Genomic DNA, 26,279 nt, shown 5'->3' on the forward strand with positions numbered 1-26,279 from the left:
GAAATGAGAAATTATGAACCGTGAAGACATAATGTTGATTTCAGATTAGTTTAATTAAAGTCTTCGCATCAGAGCTTCGTAAGGCATTATTCAAGGTTACACACACGTACCTAAATAACATCTGTGCACAAATAAGCTCAATCAAATTATAAAGGAACATGTAAATGTTTTGCCCTGTAAGTTTTAAATTACACAGCAATTAACTGGAAATGTCATACAGTACGTTGTCAAAAACAAGCCTGATGTAAGCCATGATGATATAAAGAAAAGTCTAGTTAAGTTTGTGATGCTATAAGATAAACGTTTTTCTTTTTATACAAAATGAAAGATTAAACATTATGGCCTGAACAGAAGAATCCAAATTAGTTTATGAAATCAGAATACATATAAAAATAGACACATTTAGTATAAAGTATCAACAGATTAAATTGTTAGAATGAGATAAACTCATTGGTCAAGGCCATTGTGAACATTATGAATGTTAATATAATTCATGAAGACGGATTAGATATTTAAAGAGTTAAAAGATAACAAAAGTGCTATAATACTTCATTACTGGGTCACTGGGTTTTTTGGTCCTGCCATCATTAATGAAAGGAAAACATTAGCCAATGGATCAATTCATGATGAATACAACTCCAGTGCAGCTCCACCAGTGAGCGCGCGCACACACACGCACACACACACACACACACACACACACACACACACAGCACACGCACGCACACACGCACACACGCACACACACACACACACACACACACGCACAGGCTTTGGTTGACTATCCCCGTGGGGACAGTCCATAGGCGTAATGTTTTTATACTGTACAAACTGTATATTCTATCCCCTACCCCTAACCCTATCCCTAAACCTAAAGATCATAGAACACTTTTTGCATTTTTAGATTTGTAAAAAATATTGTTCTGTACAATTTATTAGCTGTTTTGCCCATGAGGACCTCAATTTTGGTCCCCAAGGTGACACGAGCCCCCATGTGTTGGTGTGTATTCAGGTTTAGGTCCCCACCGGGATGTACAAACATGAACACACACACACAGACACATGTTGGGTTTCCATGTTTTATGGGGACATTCCATCGACACAATGGTTTTTATACTGTACAAACTGTATATCATATTCCCTACCCCTAACCCTAACAATCACACACAACTGTCTGCTCTTTTACATTTTCACAAAAGTTCATTCTGTATGATTTATAAGCTTGTTTCCTCATGGGGACAAAAAAATGTCCCCACAAGGACAAGGGTTTTGGATATTGCCATCTTTGTGGGGATATTTAGTCCCCATACTGTGACAGTCCCCAAATGTGACAGTGTAACATCTAAATAAAAAGAAACTTTCTATAGTATGTTTAAAAATGATAAGATGTACAATGTGGGCTTGTGTAAACACTTTAAACTTGCTTTTAAACTCATCTTTAAGGGCTGAAATACCATATCTATGATCTATTAGATTTTTTTGGCCACGTCCAGGTAAGCGAACTCAATCTCTCGGTCGGCGGGGCAGGTGTTCATGAACTCTTCTCTCTGGTAAGCTGTATTTAAATATCGCCAGACTCCGGTCATCTCAGCTGGAATCTCAAAGCCTCTGTACTTCCTGGCCACAACCTACAAAACAGATGATATCAATCTTATATGTGCATTTTTAACTTGAGTAACAACTAAAATATCAAATTAATGGCTATAAAAACCTAAAAATATTTTATATAATACATTTCAATTACTTTAATAGTATAGTAAAAAAATAACAATAACCGTAAATGCCCTAAAAATATATAAATGACCTAATTATATTATATATCAAGGGGTCCACAATGAAGAAGTTTTTATGTAAAATGAAGATTGTGCAACATATCTAGGTCACCAATCAATTGAAGGAATATTTGTGATATTGACCTGCATGTTTACTTTTGTACCAAAAGTCATGCGAAATTTCACTGAATGAGAAATTCAATCAATTAAATCAATTTCTCTTTATTTCATAGGATATCTTGTCATTTATCACCAACCAAAAGTTCTCGAAAATTACTGAGACTCGTGTCATTCCACATGTTTGACATCATATAATTTTGCTAAACAGGCTTAAAATCTCAAATTAAAACAAACCTATTGCTTCACTGATGAAGACATGTATTAACCCAATGGATTCGTTTGGATGATTTAAAGTATTTCTTTAAATAAGTAAATGGTAGAAAGTGGTGAACTCGGGGCAGACCTTCAAGATGTGCAGTTTTGGAAGCAGGTTGCAGTCAGCCAGCGTGAGATCCGGTCTATCCAGAAAAGAGCGTGTAGATACACCGGGATCATCTGTGCTGTTGGCATCTATTTCATCTGGAAGTGGAGTCTGTAAATACTCATCTAGTCTCTTCAGTGACTTCACAAGAGCTTTCTCCAAACCTTCAGCACATGAAAACAAACACTTATATAACTGTCTTAACCAAATAAAATACAACTAAAATAATCAAACCTACCCTCATTAGCTTCCTTGCGAGGGTTTTTGATGTAGGCAGAAAATTTGGCAAATATATCTATTCCTGCTGTGTTTGATTCTGGATGCTTTGCTGCCAACTTTGGATATCTAACAAGAAACACATAAAAAGTAAGTAAGTAAGAAAGAAGGTAAATGAGACAGTAAAGAAAGTAAATATAAGTGAATGTAAGTACTGTGGTGGAGCCAGTCTGTCCTCAAGAAACTCTTCAATCTTGTTGACGTCCACAAGCACCTCTCCATTGAAGGTCAGGAACGGCGGGTGTGTGCCCGGGGCGAGATCCTGGAGGTCTGCTGGTTTTCTGTGACACACACATCCACAAAGAACATATGCATGTCAAAATCCAAAATTCAGTCAAAATGATTTACAAGATATTACTGGACATGCCTTTATATTTATGCAACATGTTTGGCTACACTTCTGTTTCTAATCATCTCACAAAGCTTTTGATCGGATGGCGTATGCCTAAACATTTCAAATTATTTCTGTAGAAAAATGCTTTTATTGTGCCAACATATCAACATCTTTCATAACAAAACAAAATGTTTCCTTTAATGTATATACAGTATATATATATTTTTTAAATAAAGTTTTTTGAATAAGAACCGCTGTGACCTCATTTGAAAAATCAACAACTGACTACACTCGATGATCAATTTTTGTATGATTTATTTCTGATTTCTTTAGTCACAACGTTCATGTTATTTCATGTTTTTTTTAATGGCCATATAGATGATTGTCATGCTCCACCTTTTAAGGTCCACAGTGGTGACGTTGAATATAACTCCCTTCAGCCAGAGGATCATGAAGATTCTTTGAGAAAAAGGACAGTTTCCAATGCTCTCACCATCACTGCCGGCCTGTGAGAGAAACACAACATCAGACCATCATTCCTTCATCTTAAACTACAGAATCTCACGGACATCTATAGTAAACAATAAATGACTTCAAACAAGCAAAGTGCTCAAATAATGAAATCAACTTCGAATCATTTCTATAGCGCTTTTCACAATTTACATCGTTGCAAAGTAGCTTTACAGTAAAAGTTAGTACAAACACTAGAGACAGAAAACTAAGGAACATCATTTGTGTGAAGTTGTTTTTGATGTGAAAACCCCAACTTAACCAAACCGTTAGTGGCGTCAGAGTGGATCATGCTAAACATACAAATTGCCATGAGATTATGTTTACTTTTATGTTTTATTGTGAAGTAATCTGTCCCGCTATATAAACAGAACAAACACATGTGGGCACATTACAGGAATTTTTCTGAACACAATTTCTGTGGCAAGGTGGCATTGTTAACAAGAAATATACATTGAATTGTTTTTACTTTCAATTTATTGGCTCAAAATCTGAGGTACTAAACCACCGAGTTTAAACATCGGCACAATTGTATTTCTTGTTGGCTGAGATCCTTGTCACTGTTTAGACAAACCATTATTTACAACTTTACATCCTTAGTTTTTAAATAGTCATAGCTCGTATTAAAACATTTCATTGTAAAATGCCAAATTTATCTAAAGAGAAAAAAAGCTTTAGCACTTTGTGTTTAGTTAACTTTGTTCACAATTTCTTTACATAATTTATATAACACAAATGAATAGAAATAACTACTACATGCTCTATCGTCTTACCTTCACAAACAGTTCAATGGTTGGAAATCCCAATTTTTTAGCTGCTACATCAAACCAAGCCATTGTGAAGTTTATAAGTAAAGACACAAAACCCTTTCTACATTTTCATCTAAAAACAATAGTACACGCTAACGGAACTAGAATGTTTCTGCGCGATTCTCTGTGTTTTACATCCAAAACAATAAGCGACTTTGACTGTTTCATGTTGTGTGGGAGTCGGGGTGGGGAACGCAGGAGGAAACACTGAGATGTTTGTTATAGCTCACAGCAACAGAGAGGTTGTTCATGAGACGTGTGTTATGAAAGAGTTGAGGAGAATGAGGATCTGTAAGAAAGTCCTTTAAGATGATGGGAATACCTGCCTGTTGTGATCAACTTCTACTGTGCCGTACATTATTACAGGCTGGAACTCGGTGCCGCTTGGTGCTTGATTCTGATTGGCTGACACACATTTCAATATTGTTGAATTCATTGTGTATCATCTTGCCAAATTACTGTACCTTTAAATGTGATCAAAACAGATCCTGTGTCGTCCTATATAAACACAAGCTTTCTCTTAATCAGAAGGCCAACATTACAAGGGTTTACTATGTTTACTGTCACTCACATCCATATGTATACACACACGTGTGATAAGCAGCACCAGCATGTGACGTCAAACTGGTTTGTTCGTCTTGTAATGGTATGTATTTGGTTGAATAGATTTATTACTGTTGCTATATTTCTGGAGTCTGGAGGTGGTGAGAATGATTATGTGAGGTCTGCTCACCTGAAGATAAGCAACAAATGCATTCTATGTGTTACAGAACTGGGGGCCAATGAGGGCATTCAAGCAAATCAGAGACCAGCGCACTAAACAAAGAAGAAAACTGAATACTGACAGAAAAGCAATATAATAAACATAACTATGTGTATAAAGACCTTACATCAGGAAGCGTCATGTGTTTATTATCTTAGAATGAGTTATTTCTGTCTACATACACCGCTGGTCCCCTTACACAGAATTCATCATGTTGTTTCTACAGAAGCCCTAAACGCACAAACTGCTCTCCAGAACGTGTTTCTTAAATACATGATCTGCTTCAGCAAAGAAGTGAAAACGTGACGACATCTTTGTGCTTCGACGGGGAGAGGGAGGGGTGGAGTGAGCCGTTGGTTGCAATTCACAATCTCACCACTAGATGCCGCTAAATTTCATTCACGGGACCTTTTTCATAAACACATCCCTGCATGCTAACAACCACTAAGAACACTTTAACAATCATGTAGCAACGTCATGGCAACCCAGAACACCCCAGCATTGTGGAGTCCAATTGCACGGGCAAGCTTTATAACTGGACACAAAACTGACCCCCTGGCCACGCTTGAATCTCAGATCCTTCTCACAACAGGCCCTGACCAGCAAACATCTTAATCTGATTAGAGTTTAGAGGAATATTGGGAGATTAACCCGTTACACATCTACAGACACACGGGTGAGCAGGCGTGCAGTGATCCAACACGTGTTTACGACACACATGTGATTTGTTTGCGAGTTGAACATACAGCGGGGTTGTGGGTGTTCCTCTTTTTTGATATTTTAGCCATTGCAGCGCACACAACGGGCCTCTTTGTTTTTATGAGTGTGGCTCTAGAGAAACATACGTGTGGGATTTAAGCCGTCTTAATGTCCTGCTGCTCAGCGCCTTCATGAAACAAGAATTTGGCTCGGTGCACTTTGTACTGAATGTCTTTGAGAATTTAGAGAAACCTCACAAAGCTAAGAAACTATTCTTACTGTAACGTTCACATTAAACATGTAACTGAACAGCTGTACATGAACAGTGCTTTTTGTACAGAATGTCTTTAATGTCTTTATACATTTCCATTCAAAAGATCATATCAATTGCCATCTTCACACAAATTAATGATATTGTAGGAAAAACTGATGTGATAACTGCATATACTGTAAGTGAAGTTTGTCAAATCTATTTAATGATTTCAATCAATACGTTTTAAAAAAAACCTTGAAAAATGATACGACCAAAATACAGTACGTTTTACTTTCATTGATGCCAAATTTGCACTTTTGTTGCTATAGATTCAGCATTTTTCAGACTTGTTTAATCTATAAAAGCACCTAGCAAGAAACTCTTTTCACCATTTGATAACTCAAACAAAAACATGCATTTCCCCTCAATATTACACAATCAGTCACAACATACACGAGCTGTGTCTCATTTTGAAGGTTGTGTCCTCCAGAAGTCACATCAAGGCTGTCTGTTTTTCAAAAAAGCAATTATTACTTTTCAAAGAAATCCCAGCAATAATAACGCCTCACAAATAAATGTTCATTTGATAATGGTTGCTTTTCTGAAATGAGATAGATTGATGAATAAAAACATGAATAAAGAATATTTTATTTTACTGTTCAAATAATTAATGTAAATAACTACTATTGTATTTAATAATGTTTTTTTTAAATGACAATTTTCTACGTGATGACCCATTTGACATCATGACGTAACAACATCACAACATCATTTGGCAACTTTTAGCAACAATGCGACTGGCCTTTAGCAATTTCCAATGAAAATGAGTTGGCAAGGCAACATTCTAGAAAAAGAACACAACACTCTCTCCATTTCATTTTTATCTGATTCAACCCGAAACTCTCACTATACATTAGTTTTAAGTCATTCGGTTAATGCAAACCATTGCAATATGCACATTTATGATATTTCAATAACTTTGTTATAACTTGCATCCCTAAAAAAAACTCCACAATTCACACTGAAAATCTGAAGGACTAAAAATGTCAAACAAATGATGTCACAAACCAGGGAAAACAGTCTACACTAATAATCACACACAGACAAATTTGTCTCCCCAATATGGCAGTGCCATGGACATATGATTCAGCGGCCAGTGCAGCATCTGTGTGTCTCTACACAGAAAAAGAACAACAAATGAGAAACCAACCAGCAGGGCCCAAACACTACTTCCGTTATCACCCGAGACATACTTGGAATCTGACTAACAATACTAACAAGGGAACTAGTAGTACCATTGAAATAGAAACTAAAGTTGAAGCACTTTGTTGCTATTCACAGCATGTTGCAAAGTTTTGTTGTACCTTCACATAGAGGGACACTTTCAGATCATCGGGATCAGCATCGCAGACATCTTCATCCATCTGTTGAGCAGTCGTCCTCGTCTTTATCACCATCTTTTCCTCTTCTTGTTGAACTAGAGAGGGTGATATCCCAGATACCCCATTCTCCACGGTGACCTCTTGACCTTTGGCCTCACCTTCAGTTTGACCACTGGTGTCTCTCCGATGACCGCTGAGGGGTCTCGGTGGCTCCTGGACATCTAAGATCTCGCTGGCCTTTAACCAGGCAGGTATTGTCACCTTGCGACCCCCCTCTCTCGCTTTCTTCTTGGGTTGATCTTGGATAAAACCTCTTGGCTCTTCCTTTCCTTGTCTCGCCCCCTCCTCTGTAGATGTCGACACTTCTTCGTTGACATGCTTGGGTTGTTCCGTTGCAAAATTCGCTTCTTCAACAACCTCCTTTTTGTCGTTGTTAACACCGTCTGGCTGTTCTGGTTCTCCCCACACCCCCTCCACTACATCCTCAGGTGCATCTGCGGTTCTGGTTTCCTGTGGGTGTTCTGGTTTTTCACTCCCTCCCTCTTCTACAGGTGACTCTTCTATAATCTCCACCTCTTCTTTTGGTTCTATCACATGATGAATTCGTTCAGTGTCCTCTTCATCAGCTTCTTTGTCTTTTATTGTCTCTTCAGGAGCTGACTGGGTATCACAGTTTTCATCTCTATGTTGGTCGGTCTCAACTTCGCCCATCATTGAAATGTTCTCAGCCACCTGCTCTAGAATTCCATGTTCTTCTAGAGTCACAGCAACAACTGCCTTTTCGGATGCCAAATGATCTGAATTCTGAAGCTTCTGGCCTTCGTTCCCACCAATCTGATCAGTGAGAACTTCAGGCGGTTCCACTGCTGTAATAAAATCAATCTCACTTCCGTCATCGTTCTGGGTCCCCAAGTCATCGTTGTGTATTGCCTCTACATTCATAGCCATTCCTTCACATTGCATTTCTTCTGTATCCTCACTGAAGCGCTGCAGATCCTCTTTTGATTCTTCTTCAATAGTGGAAACCATCCAACGCTCTTTGTCAACTGGAATGGGTTCTTCTTCGACCAACTCACCTTCATCATTGTTGCTCACCGCAGGCGGTTCTTCAGCTTCATGTGAACTCACTTCATTGACACCCTCCACTTCTTTACGTTCCTCTATTGTCTCAGTTTCAATCTGTTGTGTTTCATCATCACTAAACACTGAATTTGCAAATTCTTGTTCATCCGAAATGAAGTTGAAAGTGACCTCTCGTACCACCGGTCCTGCGCTCACGGTCTGCACATGGATGCTCTCCGCTGTCTTTTCATCCTCCAACACATGCTCGGGTTGATCCTCCATCACTTCTTTAAAAGCTTCCACAAGCTCTTCTTCTTCGAGAGGTTGGGATTCTGCTGTTGTTGATGATTCAACTTCCATTTCTAGTTCAGGCACTGCTGGTTCTGTAATTCTGTCCTCGTCCACTTCTGCCTCTGCTTTTATCTCTCTCGTCAATTCGTTTTGGGTAACCTCTCTTTCTGGCCCAGGTTTTGTTTCCTCCTGTGTGTCATCCATCAGATCATTTTCCTGCTCCGCTTGATGGGCATTTGAGGTCATTACGTTGTCTCCCGCACCATCCTCACTCACAATATGAATGTTCTCATCCACCTCCTCAGCTAGTTCAACCTCCTCCTCTTCCTCGGCAGTCCTCCGATCTTCCATCTCCAAACACGAGCCTACGGGACAGTGGACAACAGAGCCGTTCGTAATCTCCATGTTGACACTCGAATCACTCTTGGTCTTAGCCATAACACAACACGTCTGAGACGTTTAGAGTTCAGGGACTATACAGCAAGGTCTCTCTGTATAACCAGCTCACTGAAGCTCCTGGTGGTTCAGTCCCTTTGGTGCACAGAGCTACCTAGGACTATCTCTCCCTCCTTCTTTCCTTCTGAGGATTATGGTACATTTCAGTTTCTGATCCCCACAAGACTCGCCTGCCCTCTCAAATCCCCTTCGACGGGAGCCTGGTCAGCTCAAGATGGTCGGTTTATAATGCAGGGCACGTATTTCAAGTCACTTACTTGTTTGATTTATAGTTAGTGGTGTAAAATCAAGTTCTTGTGACATTTAAAAAATGTATGTGTTTTATTACTGTTTTTACATCAATTTTTCTTATTTGTTGTTTTATACTTTTTTTACTGTTTTTTTACTTATGTCTTTATGCCAAAAGGTAGTCTATATTCTGCAAAGCTCAATTCTTTGCTGTTTTCTTCAAAGCTAATAATTGTCTCGTCAACATATACACAAATTTACAAATCATGCATGTCAATAGAAAATATTATAAATAGTCTCAAACGGATATTTGCACACGTATTAAATAAAAAATAAATATATCAAAGGGCACCTGCACATGCTGATAACTTACCTAGAACATTTACCACTTTATGAAGTCACTTTTCCTCAGGTTCACGTGCATGTTCCACAAATTCTCACATACAGAAAGTGTCCAAATTTCTTGCATCTTTCTTTTAAAAATGTGATTTGCTCTGATGTTTTATCTAAATGCAAATGAAACACGTCTTTAATTGTGGCTCTAATGTCCAGATCTTATTCGAGGTCATTGTAATTCAAAGAGTGCATGAGCTCTGCACGTAGCTCTCATACACAGACACAGCATTAGCGCTATGGCGCCGCCATATTGGACAGGGCAAAACTAACCTTTAACACGTATAAGTGAACGAGACTAAAACCTATTTTGCATTACTCAGCTGATTTCAATGACTTAGGTGGAGTACATCAAAATTTCGTTTGAACGTAAAATCTCTATAGTAAAACGGAAAATTAGTTCTTGTCATAACTGATAGTAAACACTGTGGCGCCGCCTTAATGTAATATAAGTTCATGTGCATTTAATATATTTAGCGAACAGGGTTAAACGGTTTTCACTTGCTGTTTATACGGGGCCCAGTTTTCTCCAGAAATCTCCAAATTGCTCCCGTTCACTCGCACGTGTTAATAGGGCGGCTTGCCCGGTCCAATATGGCGACGCTGCGACGGGAAAAAGACCCATATGCGGCGTCCACGTCTATGACTGCACTGCATCAAATCTGACAGAAGAGGGCGCTCAGCGACCACTTTCTAACCATAAACTTAAACATTACAGTTTTAAAACGCATACGCGCACACGCACACAAAACTGTTAATGACTCGTTGTGAATACATTTTAAACATTGTACATCAATATAAATCATAATCACTAACATCGACCAATGCTCCGCACAGAGCGCGTGTGCGTAGGCGGAAATCATGACGTCACATCAGCCGTTTCGACCCCCAGTGTAGTGTCGCAAGTGCAGACGTCATCATCTTCATTTCAGGAATACATCACGCAGCACAATGCGGCACATTTCACGTGCGCTGGTGTCGACTGGGTATGAGTGGCATTGTGTGTGTTGGCTGTAGGGTTTCCGCCATGAGCTGAGCGCGGTGACGTGTGCCATCAAAGCGCCACCGCGTCTGAGATCAAAGCGCCGCCACGTTTGACATCAAGAGCGCCGACGGCCGCCAACACATCTGTTGCCATGCAGCAGTCGGAGGCGTCTGAGGTCCAGCTGAGCGACCAGCCCAACGCGCTCATCGCATGTAAGGTGGCAGAGGACGTTTTCAACGAGCACCACTTAAAGGTAGGCGTGCACCGTGCGCGCACTCGGATCCGTGTGCACCAGCGTAGCCAAACAGGACGAGAGCTAAATGCTGCTTTCATGAAGAGCTTAAGTGTTTTGGTCGATCTACTGGAGGCAGGATTGTTCGACTTCAGCATTGCGCTTAGGAAAATGCACTGTGGCTTTTATAGACATGCGCGTTGGCACTATGTGTTTTGAACATTGACTACGGTACTACCATGTTTGGGTTTTGTGTGCGCGCATGCTACCGTGTTGTTCTGTTGTTCACATGGGGGTCATGCCTTACATAGTGTTTTTCTTGGTGGTGCCATTTCCTAAGTGCATTGCCACATGGACCATCCTTTACAAAACTAACCGTTGTTTTATTATAGTAAAAGGAGGATTCTTTTAGTTTCACATACACATAGCAAACCAAATCTCTGCAAGCTATGATGAATTGATTTTGGTGTCGGGTCTATAACGTTTACTCCTCCTCCTGTCATTTCACACCTGTCTGACTTGCTTTCTTCCGCGGAACACAAAAGAGGATATTTCAAAGAATGTTGTTAACTGGCACCCATTCACTTGCATTGCTTTTGTGTGCATACATTAGAAGTACATGTGTGCCAGCGCTGTGCAGTTATTAAACTTTCTTCAAAATATCTTATTTTGTGTTCTGCAGAATGAAGAATATCGTGCAGGTTTGAAATGGCAAGAGGTTGAGTAAATGATGACAGAATTGATCAAATTTTGGGGGTGAACTATCACTTTAAAAACAGGCTGTGTTGCACTATGAGTCATAGTCAGATTCAAACACTTTACATTGAGGTTGTAAACATGCATTAGCTAACACTAACAATGAGAAATGTCTTTTTTTGGTATGTATTAATGTTATTTAATGGCACTTAATTAATGTTTTGTGTGGTTGCTAAGGTTTTTTACCATGATGCTCTGCAGTTACTATGGCTTGCTATGGCTCATGTGTGATGTTGCTCACAGGCCCCGGTATGCCTAACTATAAGAACGTTGAGTTAATTCTTTACATACAGTGACTTATTAATCATACAGTCTAGTGTTGTCACGATACTGGAATTTCTAACTTCGATTCAATACCTAAAAAAATGTTCAGTACCACGGGAAAAAACTGCCATAACATTAAGGCCCTACTTTTTTATTAAAAGTTCATTTGAACAAGAATAGACAATGAGGTATATTTTTACATTATTTACTAGTTGTTAATCTGATGTTAATTTTACTAATACATTTTCTATTTAAAATCAAAGTTGTATTTGTCAATATTAATGGACCAGAACTTACATAAATGGTTGTATTTTTAACTAACATTTAAAATGATCAATAAATACGTAAACAGATGTGTTACTCATTTTTGTTCGTTCATGTTAGTTAATACATTTATATGATTAACACATTTTAATTTGGCTTTTATTCGCATATACTCATTGATGAGCGCACATGAAGACATACCCGCGTGCATTAAACATGAGAACTGTTGCGGAGACTCTGTACTGGCCATCTTTCTAGCATAACGTTTAACCAGGGCGAATGAAACGAGTGGATGAAATGATTGATCAGGGCACATACTGTACATAGAGCGCTATGGTGAACATGGGACTAGGGCTGTGACGGTGGCAGTTTTTTACCACCGCGGTGGTAATAGACAAATCGACCGCGGTGGTTGAGAAATATATAATATTTATATATATAATATTTATATTATTATATTTGCGTGTAGCAACCACATGACGAGTGGAAGAGAAATATAGACCTTATTTAAATACTTGAAATTGTTAAATACTTGAAATTGAAATATGATATCTGAAATAAATGAGGATGAAACATCCGTCAATGTTTAACGCGCAAATCCATCAGTGAAACGGCACACTACAGCATATAAAACATTTAAATAAACATCAGTAAATAATGAAAACTTAAATGATATAAGAAAGCTAAATACTAAATAAAAAAGCTCTTGTTGCAGTAACTTCAGTCAGTGGCGTATTAACCCTTACAGTCCTTAACAATTCCATTTGAAACAAACTGTTTAAACCTACATTGGCTTTCCTATACAGATTGCCATAAAAACTTTACTTTTTCCGACTCGTTGGTGTGAAATTTACTTGTTGACATTGTCCAGATTAAAATGTGTACAGCTGCACTAAATGCGCGTTCAGAAGATGTGCACAGGAGCGCAAATTAAGAGATGTCTCTCCGCCACCGCGGCAAAACCTGCGCGCGCTCCAACACTAAGCAAGCGGGTCATAGTAGCCAGTTTTGATTTTACGTATCTGTTCATTTCACAACAAGATCCATTGCAGAACCCGCAGAATAACCTGGGTTTTGCCGTGCAGGGCCGCGCTCGAACGCACCAACGGAAACGTATGCCAATAATTTCTGTTAATGTAAAATCTTTTAAATAAAACCATCCACAACTGAAAGGCTACAACTAGCAATCGTTATCGCAACGCTCATATTTATTACACCTATATTTGTCAGAGTGACGTGCACTACCACCGCGGTGGTGCGGTTGTCACGGCCACCGTCACAGCCCTACATGGGACGCGTGCACCAAGCGCCAGATGTGTTACTGAGACTCTGCACTGGCCATTTAACATTCAGCACAATAGACGCCTATACTGTTAGTAAACATTGTGACGCGTTTCTGTGGGCGGAGCTTAGCTGGAGGCAGAAGGATCCCACTGACCGCATTTCTAATGCTAGGTAGCACGTTTTGTTTGCTTGCTTTTTGACAATGACTAGAAAAAATCTGATTACGTATTAACATTTAAAGGCGGGGTAACCGATTTCCGAATGACGCTTTGAGTGACCCTATGAGTTCAAAAGCTAACGCTAACTTACGTGAAAAATAACATTGTTCCCCAGTTTCTGATATGGGCATACGTGAGATATTTTTAGACACATACCCAAATCATAATCCACACCTACAAAAGACAGTCGCTTTATAATCTTCAGTGTTATGAAGTGAAACGCGAGCATGTTTGATGATCGTTTCGGTTCAGTCCGCTAGTTTTATTGTGTTTAACTACAGTTGTCGTCCGTGTTTTTGTTTGACAGTGGCAGCAGGTAACTTATGTGTTAAAATATCAAATTGGAGACTGTATTCTGTCGATTGTGGCACTAAACAACACAACAAGATGATATTTTAAACTCCTTATGTAGCCCAATCTGTGCTGGTTTGTATTGGCCACCTCCAGTTTTCCCGTTTTTATTTTTTTTATTGATGCTTAATTAACAACAACAGATACATGAGACAAATGCAAAAAATAACAATAACAGCAACAACATAGCATAAAAGAGAAAAAGAGAATGAAAACTATATACAAAGGGGTATTCAGACTAACAAACAACATTGTTTACATACAACATAAATAAATAATAATAAAAGGTCTATGGAAAATTGAAATTCAAGGCTTTACAATAGTCCACCGGTCTCTTAGCTTTAGTGTTCCTTACACCCTTCAACGTTTCAAAATATTGACAGAGCTCAAATTTAAAATGTGTAAAGTTTGGTGTCTTTTTTGACCATCGACATTTGTGAATATGAAACTTGCCTAAAATAATAAATAGATTAAGCAAAAAGGATTTTTTTATCTAAAGGTTTGTCATACAAAAACAAAATAGTTTTAGCATTCAAAACAATGTCAATGCCAGAAATCTCCCTAAAAAATAACTTAAAGTCAAACCAAAATAACTTGGTACAAAAGCAGTCAAAAAAAAAGATGCAAAATAGTTTCATCATCCATATTACAAAAAGCACAGGTTATATTAATGTCTTTTTAAAATCTTTTAACAATCTGGCTTACTGGGTAAATACAGTGAATCATTTTAAATGAAACTTCACGTATCTTATTGGTGACACAATACTTCCTAGATATCATAAAAGCTTTCTCCCATTCAGTGTCATGAAAGACTAAGCTCCAAATACTTTTAGCCAGTTTTCCGCTTGTTTTGCCTCCAGCTCGAGCCGTGAGGAGTGAAGTCTGTAAGAGGAGGCGGGGCTCACTGCGTTCACGTGCCATGTGTGTGTCAACTCACCGTCGGAAAAAAGAGAGAGAGCGAGAACAAGCAGCATAGATTTGGTATCGATACTGTGGGACATGCGTATTGGAACCGTACAGATGGAAAAGAAAAGAAAGTCTCAATGCTTTGTGTTTTTCCAATGACAAGATCAACGGCCAATCATCTCTTGACACCACTGAAACGAAGTTGGTTTTTCTCCATCGTGCGTGACTTTCATCGCAGCAGTTGTTAAAATTAGGTTTATTATGTAATGTTACTTGTCCTATTTTTAGTGGAAAGAAGGATTAGGTGTTGAATTTGAAGCCATCTCATAAGAGTAATGGAAAAAGTCAGTCAGGCTTACTACATGATAAACACAAAAAGGTCTTTTCCAGAAGACTGTCCGATTGGATTTTTGCAACATTGAATGCTACTTTAAGTCTCTGAAGTTTACACGGTCATGCTGTACGGTTGATGTGGATTCTCTCAAATATGTGTGTGAACTGATTTGATTAGTAAAAAATTGTCATTTGAGCTTTATGTTATGGTTAGTCTTGTATTCATAACACACTTTGAATGGCCAGACAGTGGTTTCATCGTGTCGGTTTAGCGTTCCTGTTATCAGATATTTATATGTCTGTTTAGGTAGCTGTCTATGAAGAAAACTTGATCTGCTCATTTAAACGTAGACTACACAACATGCTTGAAATTCCTTCTAATAAAAGCTGTGGAAGTTCGAAGAGCAGTTCTTCAACTTGAAGGTAATAATAGTATAGATGGCTGCGAGGGGCTTAAATGTGCCGTGCGTAAGCGACAGCTGCTGTCTCACTTCCACACTTTGCAGAACAGCATCTAGTTCTGCCTCCCTTTGCATTTTTTCCATCACCTTCATTCAGTTTCATATTTCCATGTTTCCATTCTGTCACAGCGGCAGAGATGCGCTGTTCTCTTCCCATGAACACACCTCCATGCACGTGCACGCTTGAGAAGTGTGGGTTTTGTAAACTGGGAGAACTGTCTAACCCACGAACACACATACACACCAACACGTTTCTACATTCACTGCCGTAATGGTTTTCACAATGAGCTCATGGCATAAGACCTCACACAAACCTTTCTGCATTTTTTAATGAGACATTAGCTTTGTTTCCATTCAAAGTTGCAAATTAAAAAAGGGAATTGTCGCATCAAACATTTGCAGATGAAGTCAACGGTTTCCATTCGGTGAGTCGGGGAAAAAAAATCATCACAAAACATCACTAAGAAAAATAGAAATGGAATCAATGGGTTGTATTTTTCGTAAGTATTAAAGATGAAATGAAAGTGCTGAATTTGGACATACGAGGTTTGGGAAGGCCATGGTTGATATGTCATTTTTTTAAATAAACATTTAAAAAAGTTCAGACCTCATCGTTCTAACATACCCCTTACTCTCATTTTTCTTGTCACATGATGTGTTGAGACAAAGAGCACTTTTCCACCATTGCGCCGAATCGTTCTTGTTGCTTAAAGGGGTCATATGGCGCGAACACGTGTTTTTCTGTGTCTTTGGTGTGTTATAAGTCGCTCATGCATGTATTAGACGTGTAAAATTGCAGAAATGAAAGTGTGGGAACAAAAGAGTCATTCTATGTAAAAGCGAATGCTCACCCAGACCTGTCTGAAACGCCTCGTGTAGCCACACCCCCACAAATCTACGTCAGTTGGTGGTCTGATTTGACTGAGACCGCCCAAATGTAGACGCAAGTAAGGTGGGCGTACCTGTCAGTACAACTGAAGAGGAACCTAATGTTCCAAATATGGTCAGAGGCGTCACATTTCCCTCACACGCTTGCAGTATTCCACCAATCACTACGCACTGGTGAACCGGCCAATCACAGCACACCTCGCTTTTCAGAGCCATGAGCTTTGTTAAACATCCGCGCGTTTCAGAGAGGCGGAGCAAAGAGGAGATACAAACATGCACGGTGTGTGGAAAATACCTTAAATCCTGTAGACACATTACATCACATCTAAAACAAACCATAATATTCATTTTAGCCGTGTCATATCACCCCTTTAAATGTTCCACTCCGTGCCAATCCATGCCAGCCGGTACGTAAATGGTTTCATTTTCCACCGCAGGGCTGATAACGGATATGTTTCGAATGTAAACACAAAGGCGTCACGCACTGCCTCGGTAACACAAGAGACTGAGCTGTAACGGCTCTGCGCGCATTCATTAGCACGATTCAGCACGGTTATAGGACCGTTTGTTATCGTGTCGTGTCGAACCAGGCTCACATGGAAACATAACTAATTGTTTCAGACTGTGCTTAGAACGATTCGGCGCGATGGTGGAAAAGCGCTCAGTCACATGACTGGTTTGATGCGCATTGAGACATTTATCCGGTAAATGTGTTTCCATCTTAGTTGATGTGCATATCTCCGGCGCAATTGACAGAATAATGTATGATGCACACCTTGGCGTCTCCATACAGGTTTTTTTTGCATAAAAATGCACATAACAGGTAGATGGAAACATGTTAATTGCTTAGTTTTTTAAGCCATTTGTATGTGAAAGATAAGCGAGCATCCTCTCAACGGTCCAAATGTCTGATTTTGCTTTTCTCAGAGTTCTGTCTCTGTAATGAAGGTCTTACCCACGACACAGAAACACAGAACAGCACAGGTTTGCCACAGCATTGGTGAATGTGTGACTACGGCTGCTGAAATGAATGCTTTCTAACCATGGTAGATATTTAGTGCACTATTAGTAGTATTTACTACTTTTAGAGTCTTGTGTCCAGAGTAGGAATTTTTCTCATGAAGCGTATCACAACCTCCCCACTAATACCATAACCCTGTTTAAAACCACCTAGCAACTAGGGACGCACAATATATCGAAATATCGCAAATGCGCATATCACAATATTTTTCAATAACTGAATTATTACGTCACTTTGAATGACGTAAACAACGCTGATCCAAAAGAAAAGAACTTCTCCTTTCAGTCTTTTAACACCACACGTACACAATGGTTGAACAAAATGCAACTAACAGAACATTTTTAACCCAATCAAAATGTTCAACGAATATCTTTAAGTTGCAATTATATATGTGAGATTTAAATAAATAAATAAAACTGAAAGCGGAAGGGCTTCTGGACCAGTGTTTACATCTTGTGAAGTGGTCTATAGTCTTCAAGTTTTAGGTGGATGCAGATAGCAGAGACTTGTGTGGAAGATGATCAATAATCAGAAATAATGTCAAATATCTATGTTGGTTATATAACTTTCAGTTGTTAAATCTATATTTTACAAACTTGAACATATTCTATGGAACAATGCATTATTTATCAAGTTTATGTACACTCACCTAAAGGATTATTAGGAACACCATACTAATACGGTGTTTGACCCCCTTTCGCCTTCAGAACTGCCTTAATTCTACGTGGCATTGATTCAACAAGGTGCTGAAAGCATTCTTTAGAAATGTTGGCCCATATTGATAGGATAGCATCTTGCAGTTGATGGAGATTTGTGGGATGCACATCCAGGGCACGAAGCTCCCGTTCCACCACATCCCAAAGATGTTCTATCGGGTTGAGATCTGGTGACTGTGGGGGCCATTCTAGTACAGTGAACTCATTGTCATGTTCAAGAAACCAATTTGAAATGATTCGAGCTTTGTGACATGGTGCATTATCCTGCTGGAAGTAGCCATTAGAGGATGGGTACATGGTGGTCATAAAGGGATGGACATGGTCAGAAACAATGCTCAGGTAGGCCGTGGCATTTAAACGATGCCCAATTGGCACTAAGGGGCCTAAAGTGTGCCAAGAAAACATCCCCCACACCATTACACCACCACCACCAGCCTGCACAGTGGTAACAAGGCATGATGGATCCATGTTCTCATTCTGTTTACGCCAAATTCTGACTCTACCATTTGAATGTCTCAACAGAAATCGAGACTCATCAGACCAGGCAACATTTTTCCAGTCTTCAACTGTCCAATTTTGGTGAGCTCGTGCAAATTGTAGCCTCTTTTTCCTATTTGTAGTGGAGATGAGTGGTACCCGGTGGGGTCTTCTGCTGTTGTAGCCCATCTGCCTCAAGGTTGTGCGTGTTGTGGCTTCACAAATGCTTTGCTGCATACCTCGGTTGTAACGAGTGGTTATTTCAGTCAAAGTTGCTCTTCTATCAGCTTGAATCAGTCGGCCCATTCTCCTCTGACCTCTAGCATCAACAAGGCATTTTCGCCCACAGGACTGCCGCATACTGGATGTTTTTCCCTTTTCACACCATTCTTTGTAAACCCTAGAAATGGTTGTGCGTGAAAATCCCAGTAACTGAGCAGATTGTGAAATACTCAGACCGGTCCGTCTGGCACCAACAACCATGCCACGCTCAAAATTGCTTAAATCACCTTTCTTTCCCATTCTGACATTCAGTTTGGAGTTCAGGAGATTGTCTTGACCAGGACCACACCCCTAAATGCATTGAAGCAACTGCCATGTGATTGGTTGATTAGATAATTGCATTAATGAGAAATTGAACAGGTGTTCCTAATAATCCTTTAGGTGAGTGTATATCACATTCAATACGTTTTAAAACTATTTAAATGGATTTTAGAAAGGAAATATTGTCATCGAGTATCACATTATTTAGCATGCTATGGCATATCGCATTTTTCTTTTATATGGCACAGCCCTACTAGCAACCATCAAGAACCCCTAGCAACTGCATAGTAATGAATGAATACCACGCTCAACACCTTAGCAACCGCACAACACCTTTACATTAGCACTCGCAGACCATCATCGAAACCCATGAAGTGTTCTAGTTTTGGTCATTGAGAATTGATACCAGCTGTAGTTCAGTTCTTGTTTGTCAGAAAAGAAACGAGTTTAGAATTGACAAAGTTACATTAAAAATCAAAACGTGAGGGCCATCAGAATGGACAGAGCCCTGGTGGAAACATGCTGAAGGGACAGAAGCAAAGGTTCCACTGGAGAATGTCGGACACAACCGGGTGATGTCCTCAGGTGGATTAGTCAATGACAAAGAGAGAGGGCGTTGGAGAGGTGAAGACACTCCTGTGGTCATCTCTAGCGGTGTGTAGGGGAGGGAGGAGGTGCTCGGAGGCATGGGCTGGGCTATAAACAGCAGGAGATCAACTCTGACCTGGCAGCACAGCTGAACGCACGCTAGAAGACGAGACGCTCCTCTCTGTTGGGATTGTATGGAGTCTCTTTGCTGGAGAGAAGTTCAGTATCAGTGCACGGGAGACATCCGGCTCTGTGTATGACTTTCTGAATGTTTGGACATGTGTCCTTTTTGTGGAGGAGGCTTGCTCTCAAACTGAAGTATGCATCTTAAAACAACTATGTGCAACAGTGTCTGTCTAGTGGCCACGCTTGTGGACCATGACGCTTTCAGTCGACCGGACGTCCAGGTGAGGTTCATGGTTATAGAGACAATGCTTAAGGGAATAGTTCACCCCAAAATAAAAATGCTGTGGAACACAAAAGAAGATATTCTGAGAAATGTCTCCGTGGTTTTGTGTCCATACAATGGAAGTCAATGTTGTTTGGTTAGCGACGTTCTGCAGAAGAAAGAAAATCATACAGGTTTGGAAATTATGCACTTTAAGTGATGAAAGACCTACTCGCATTCATCTGTGGATTCTCTTATTTTTAGAAAGTACATCTAATAGTACGAGATGACCCGTTTGGTTTTGAGAAAATGATTGGAAGTCCAATCTGCTTTTGTGTGAATCTTGCATTCTTATATTTTGCGTGTGGTCTGTTGAGTGACGTTCCATTTACAGTGCGGTTTCAAATTTATGTCGCTCATCATCTAACAACAAGATGATCACTTGCACTGGTTCACCACAGTTTATTTATGGCGTCTGTGTTTTTCATCTGTAGGAGCAGTTTGAAGCTTTATTTCGTGAATTCGATCCAGGCGCATCGTTCCAGTTCTTCAAAAGCTTCAGACGGGTTCGGATCAACTTCACAGATGTTCTCGCTGCAGCCGAAGCCCGAGTCAAACTCCACAAGAGCGACTTCAATGGAAAAGAGATGCGGCTGTATTTCGCTCAGGTAAAAACTTACAGAAAAGCATTGTGAAGAGACCGTGGTACAGTTAGGGTGTGGAATTAAATGATTCTTTTATTATTCAGAGTCCCTCAATCACTGTTTTCCCACTGTAGGCAACAATTGTAAGGATGATCGCTTATAAAAAAAGCTTAGAATATAATTTCACTCACATATCGTTTGTGTCTGTAGCATAAATGGAGCTACACATCAAAGTTTAATACTTAGGTCATGACATTGTTCAAATCACAAAACCCTAAATATGAGCAACTAATAGTAATGTTTGACCCAACAGAGATAGTTCCACCTGTACTTGATTGAAAACAATAGAAACCATGCTTAAAACACAACACAAAATGTAACGAATTTAAGAGTTCCCTGCTGAAAAAAAACATAGAAACCATTAAGGAAGTTGTAATGGTTTTATAGGGATTTGTATTGGTTTTAATGGAAACTGTAATGGTTCTACTGGTATGTGACAAATCCCTTTAAACCCACTAAAACCATTATAATTTCTTTAATGGTTTCTATTGTTTTTGTGAGCAGGATTCTAATGGTGATCATTAAAATACCATTACACACCATTAGCTTTTTCCATTAAAGCCATTACAAAAAATGCTTTTTTTAGTGTTTTGGGCATTATTCCAGTAGGGTTTAACATTCCACCAATAGAATCTGCCACATCCCTGCTGAAAAAAACCATAGAAACCATTAACGACGTTGTAATGGTTTGAATGGTTTTATAGGGATTTGTATTGGTTTTAATGGAAACTGTAATGGTTCTACTGGTATGTGATGGATTCTACTGGTGGGATGTTAAATCCTATTGGAATAATGCCCAAAACACACTACAAAAAGGCATTTTGTAATGGTTTTAATGGAAAAAGCTAATGGTTCATAATGGAATTTTATTGTAAACCATTAGAATTTCTGTAATGGTTTCTGTTGGGGTTCTATTTTTTTTCAGCAGGGACTATTATAGTTTCCTTTAAAACCAATACAAATCCTATTATAACCATTAAATCCATTAAAGTTTCTATAGTGTTTTGGGCAGGTTTGTATTGATTTTTAGGGGTCTTGATTGAGCTAGGGGGTAGAGTCATATGCTTTGTGTTTTATTACAATGAGAAAACTTAAAGAGACTCATGACATTTTATTACTCACAACAATAGAAAAATACACTAGAGGGTGTAAAGATGCCTTACGTTGTGTTGTATTTGAAACACCACACAAATGACATCATTGGGTAAAAGTTGGTCTTTTTCTCTCTTTGTCTTTCTGACGTCTCTGTACAGTCGATACACATCGGCAGCTCTCGCCTAGAGCCTCCTAAACCAGACAAGCAGTTCCTCATCTCTCCCCCTGCGTCGCCCCCTGTAGGCTGGGAGCAGTCGCAGGATGCCACGCCGTTCATCAACTACGACCTGCTGCGTGCCGTGACTAAACTTGGACCAGGTATAAAATACTCAGCATCACGTCTTTTTTTACTCCAATAAATATGATCATGTTTATCATCATTTGATACCAGCACGCTCTACTGGTGAGGCTGGAAGAACAGGTGCTTTCATTTTTTTAGGGTTCTCAGTTTTACATTCACGGTAGCACATTGTGTTTAAATATGATAAATATGATATATTTATTGCTAAAGAAAAATTTGTCAAAATGTATTTTAGGTGAGCAATACGAGCTCCACACGGGAACCACCAACACGCCCAGTGTGATCGTACACGTGTGTGAAGACGACAGCTCGGAGGGCGAAGAGGAGACGGAGGGCAGCAAACGCGCTCGCCCCAAAATCATCCAGACCCGTCGTCCGGACTACGTCCCTTCAGTAAACCAGTGAGAGAGCCGTTCTGGGTGATTTCATTTGCCTGACCAACATGGAAAGACCAGGAACCTGCAGTTTGTCATCCTGACCACCAGAGGGTGTTGAGCGCCAGCCTCTTCCTAGTTGGCGAGAGAGTTGACCATTCTCATAATCTCAAGTTCATTTTTTATCGTCCATCGCTGATGGAATCAGGGACTTGGCAAGTTTCTCTCGTCTTAAGAATGTCATTATTTGCTTGACATCGCGACTGTGTAATAGCGATCACATCCGGAGGAGTTTTTGTGTAGCACAGAAAGCTGAACATTGTGTCTGAAGTGTTGAGTGTGTATTGTGTCGGGGCCACGTGTGTTCATCGTCATTATCATGTAGCGTTCCTACCAGCTTTTTAAAAAGTCATTGTCGCTGAAGTACTTCTCAAGCTCCTTTAAGTATTAAGCACTTTAAGAATAGAGCCTTATAACGTGGTAAGCAGACAACATCCTGAAGTACTCGTCTTTGTATATAGAGCGCAACGGTGATCGCTCGCATGTCCAGCACTCGTGGAAGTGTGTTTCCCATTTATTTTTTCCTGAGAGAATTCTTGTTTCATTCTTCAGAGTATTTAACCCCAACCTAAATCAAACTGCTTAAGCACCAAGTGTTGAAAAATATGACAGATATCAAGGGCGTAATGAGCTAGAGAACTGCTATCCCATGAAGCATTGCGATTGACACAACCATGAGGTTGTGGAGGAGCCTGACCATTTGATCCTGTCAATCATTTTACAATAAGACTGAATAGTCGTGAAACTGTAGATTAGTCCAGAGCCGTTGAAAGAGAGTCGTGATAACGGAAGTTCACATTTTTCAGGTGTCACGTGATTCATGGAGCATTCAGATAGTTCCAGGAAGTTATGTTTTCTCTTTAAATGGTTTATTTGGTTATTTTTTTATTGAAACGGGTTAAAAGTTTGTCACAACGTTCTGTTTAGCCACAGCTCCATGAGTTACTAGTAACTTCCGGGAACTATTGAGAGGCTCCATGAACCGCCATTGCTGTGAAGTCAATGGAGTTGACGCAACGCTCTCTCTCAACGGCTCTGGATTACACTCTAGAGTCTAGACTAAGTATAAAATAGAATATATTGGGAATTTATTGTATAAAATTGCAGCTGTGGAAAAAATTAAAAGACCATTTTCAGTTTTTGTTAATTTACTATTTATATTAATTATATTATATTAATTAATCATTCTGTTAATTAGTAACAGTAGTTCTCCCAAATGTCAAATAAATATTAAATATACTGGAGAAACAGTTGAAAATAACAGATAATATGCTCTGTATTTTTCAGGCCTCAAATACTGCAAAGAAAACAAGTATATATTTACTTTTAAACAATACGACAGTAATATTTCTACATGTATTAAGGAAACGTTCAAAAGGTATTCTTTTTTTGTTGTTTTTCTCACAGTTTTCATGTGACTTGTCGTGCTGTCAGTCTTTCACATTGCTGTTGGATGACTTTGTCACTCCCGAGGTTTGATTTTGTTTGGCCACAATACATCTAGAAATGATGATTAAATGAACATTTGGAATGCTCTCGTTTTTTGCTGCGGCATATACGGTATGCTTGAGTACATCATTATACAATATTTGATTCGATTTTGACTTGTTAGTGTAGTGTAGAAGTCGGCAAATATATTTATTTGAAATGAAATGACATTGCACGAGCAGAAATCCTCACTTAATGCCAGAGCTCAAGTTAGATGAAGGTTATGAATCAAAGTACAGAGGAATGTAACCTCCTCAACACAGCCATCGTGCGCTCATGATCGTGTTACCAGAATCGCTCCGTTGTGCTCTACTGTCTCTGGAGATGTTTGCATTACTCTAGATGTTCTCATGTCATCCAGCAATTTCAAGCAACGGTAATGTACTGTGTATATTTGATGTATTTGAATGTAGCTCATATCTTGACTATTTCAGGATTTCTATCAGAAAATAAGAAATAATCAGCTAGCAGGAGTGTGAGGAGAGCTTAACCTACCTTTAATAAAACCATCTTGACCCAAGACGTGAATCTCAAGTTTATTTGTGTATTATGGAAATGAGGTTCTTGTGATCTTATTAGTTTTATGACCATACAGTGCTGCACACAGATCGGTTGTTATTTGTTAAAAACACTGAAAACAAAAGAAAATATTTGGAGAAATGTTTTGGTGGTTTTGTCAATGGAAGTCATTGGAGTTCAGTGTTGTTTGCTTACCAGCGTCTTCTGTGTTCTGCAGAAAGTCAGACAGGTTTGGAGTGACATGAGGATGAGTAAATGAGTAATTTCATTTTGGGGTGAACAATCCCTTTAAGACGGTGGATATGTTTTACTGCAGACTTTGTTTTATCAGGAAAATCTTGGTCAAAAGGTCGACATCTTGCCATGGTCATATTTCTGTGGCTTACAGTTCATCTCATAAACAATTGAACGGAGCCACCTGCTGGTGTATGGATGACTAAACCTGCAAAAATTATAAATAAATGAATGTATAAATATATAAACGAATAAATGTAATAATATGAAAATAAATACAGGAATGAATGGTTTGATAAAACAAAATAATTCGTTTTAGCTATTATTGATCTTAGCTTTAACTTTTCTTTTCATTTTTTAAATTGATTTATTATTTTTTGTGTCCATTTTTAATTATTTTTAATTATTATTATTATTTATTTTTAGATTATTTTATTTATCATTTCCTTTTATTTTTACATTTATTTATTTATACGTTTATTTATTTTTATATTTATTTATTATCGCATGTATTTATTTTCACTTTTATTTATTTATTCTTGTATTTATTCTTACTTTTCTGTGTCTTGTATGATAATTAGATGGGTTGGTCTTGCCTACTATTGGTTCAGCGTAGATTGAAGCGTTTGATCGATTACTCTTGACTTGTTTTGGACTAACGTCACGTCACTCACTGATCGTTTGCTTCGTGTATAACGTTAAGTAACTATGGCGGGCGCACAATTAGCTAGAGAGTTACAGCATTTAGCCAATGAAGTCGATAACCATGCATCAAATGTGTCATTCAGATTAGATGCATTTATTGAGGATTTATTACAGATTGACGGTGAGATAAATGACAAAATTCTTCAAAATCTGTGCGAGTCAGGGGGTGCTAAGGTGGTGACCAAGTTCCGGTTACAGGTCCTCTGCCAAAGAGGTGCATGAACGACCTCAGCAGATTCGTCGATTCTGAAAGCACAAGACGACTTGATATTAAGATGTCTAATAAACACAGACTTTCTTGTTACATGATTTTGACATTCTTGTTAAGATTGCAAATTATTGGTATGATCGCCCGTAACGGCTGAAGCGAGGTGAAAAAATAAATAAAGCGATTTGTCACGGGATTCGTACCCAT

At 39.1% G+C, this 26,279-nt stretch overlaps 2 protein-coding genes across 5 annotated transcripts; one reads left to right on the forward strand and one right to left on the reverse strand.

Annotated features, from left to right (window-relative positions):
* Positions 1-34: 34 nt before the first annotated feature.
* On the reverse strand, positions 35-10,638 carry LOC130552703 (chloride intracellular channel protein 4). Of its 4 annotated transcripts, XM_057331187.1 has the most exons (7): positions 10,526-10,638; positions 7,262-8,997; positions 3,260-3,369; positions 2,685-2,810; positions 2,492-2,598; positions 2,236-2,417; positions 35-1,628 (listed from the first exon to the last, which is right to left on the reverse strand). In XM_057331187.1, the coding sequence occupies exons 2-7, from the start codon at positions 8,981-8,983 to the stop codon at positions 1,470-1,472; spliced, it is 2,406 nt and encodes an 801-aa protein (XP_057187170.1). In that variant the 5' UTR covers positions 8,984-8,997; positions 10,526-10,638; the 3' UTR covers positions 35-1,469. The 4 variants fall into 4 exon arrangements, with proteins under 4 accessions (XP_057187170.1, XP_057187172.1, XP_057187169.1 ...); XM_057331189.1 differs by lacking the exon at positions 7,262-8,997 and having other exon boundaries at positions 10,526-10,633; XM_057331186.1 differs by lacking the exon at positions 10,526-10,638 and having other exon boundaries at positions 7,262-9,489.
* rcan1b (regulator of calcineurin 1b) lies at positions 10,630-24,440 on the forward strand. The gene is made up of 4 exons (XM_057331190.1): positions 10,630-10,947; positions 20,879-21,052; positions 22,342-22,501; positions 22,720-24,440. Exons 1-4 carry the CDS (start codon positions 10,846-10,848, stop codon positions 22,887-22,889), a joined length of 606 nt encoding a protein of 201 aa, XP_057187173.1. The 5' UTR covers positions 10,630-10,845; the 3' UTR covers positions 22,890-24,440.
* The last annotated feature ends 1,839 nt before the right edge of the window (positions 24,441-26,279 follow it).

The sequence above is a fragment of the Triplophysa rosa genome, linkage group LG4 (assembly GCF_024868665.1).
Source record: "Triplophysa rosa linkage group LG4, Trosa_1v2, whole genome shotgun sequence".
In the NCBI taxonomy this organism is placed as follows: domain Eukaryota; kingdom Metazoa; phylum Chordata; class Actinopteri; order Cypriniformes; family Nemacheilidae; genus Triplophysa; species Triplophysa rosa.

What these genes read in the sequence shown, in the direction of transcription:
- LOC130552703 (XM_057331186.1), bottom strand. Translation starts at nt 9,070, where the DNA reads ATGGCTAAGACCAAGAGTGATTCGAGTGTCAACATGGAGATTACGAAC. An exon ending in AAGTGTCCCTCTATGTGAAG is followed by an intron (nt 3,370 to 7,261) that starts GTACAACAAAAC and finishes TTTCTCTCACAG; the next exon opens with GCCGGCAGTGATGGTGAGAG. An exon ending in CAAAACTGCACATCTTGAAG is followed by an intron (nt 1,629 to 2,235) that starts GTCTGCCCCGAG and finishes TCTGTTTTGTAG; the next exon opens with GTTGTGGCCAGGAAGTACAG.
- rcan1b (XM_057331190.1), top strand. Translation starts at nt 10,846, where the DNA reads ATGCAGCAGTCGGAGGCGTCTGAGGTCCAGCTGAGCGACCAGCCCAAC. An exon ending in TCAACGAGCACCACTTAAAG is followed by an intron (nt 10,948 to 20,878) that starts GTAGGCGTGCAC and finishes TTTCATCTGTAG; the next exon opens with GAGCAGTTTGAAGCTTTATT. An exon ending in CGTGACTAAACTTGGACCAG is followed by an intron (nt 22,502 to 22,719) that starts GTATAAAATACT and finishes AATGTATTTTAG; the next exon opens with GTGAGCAATACGAGCTCCAC.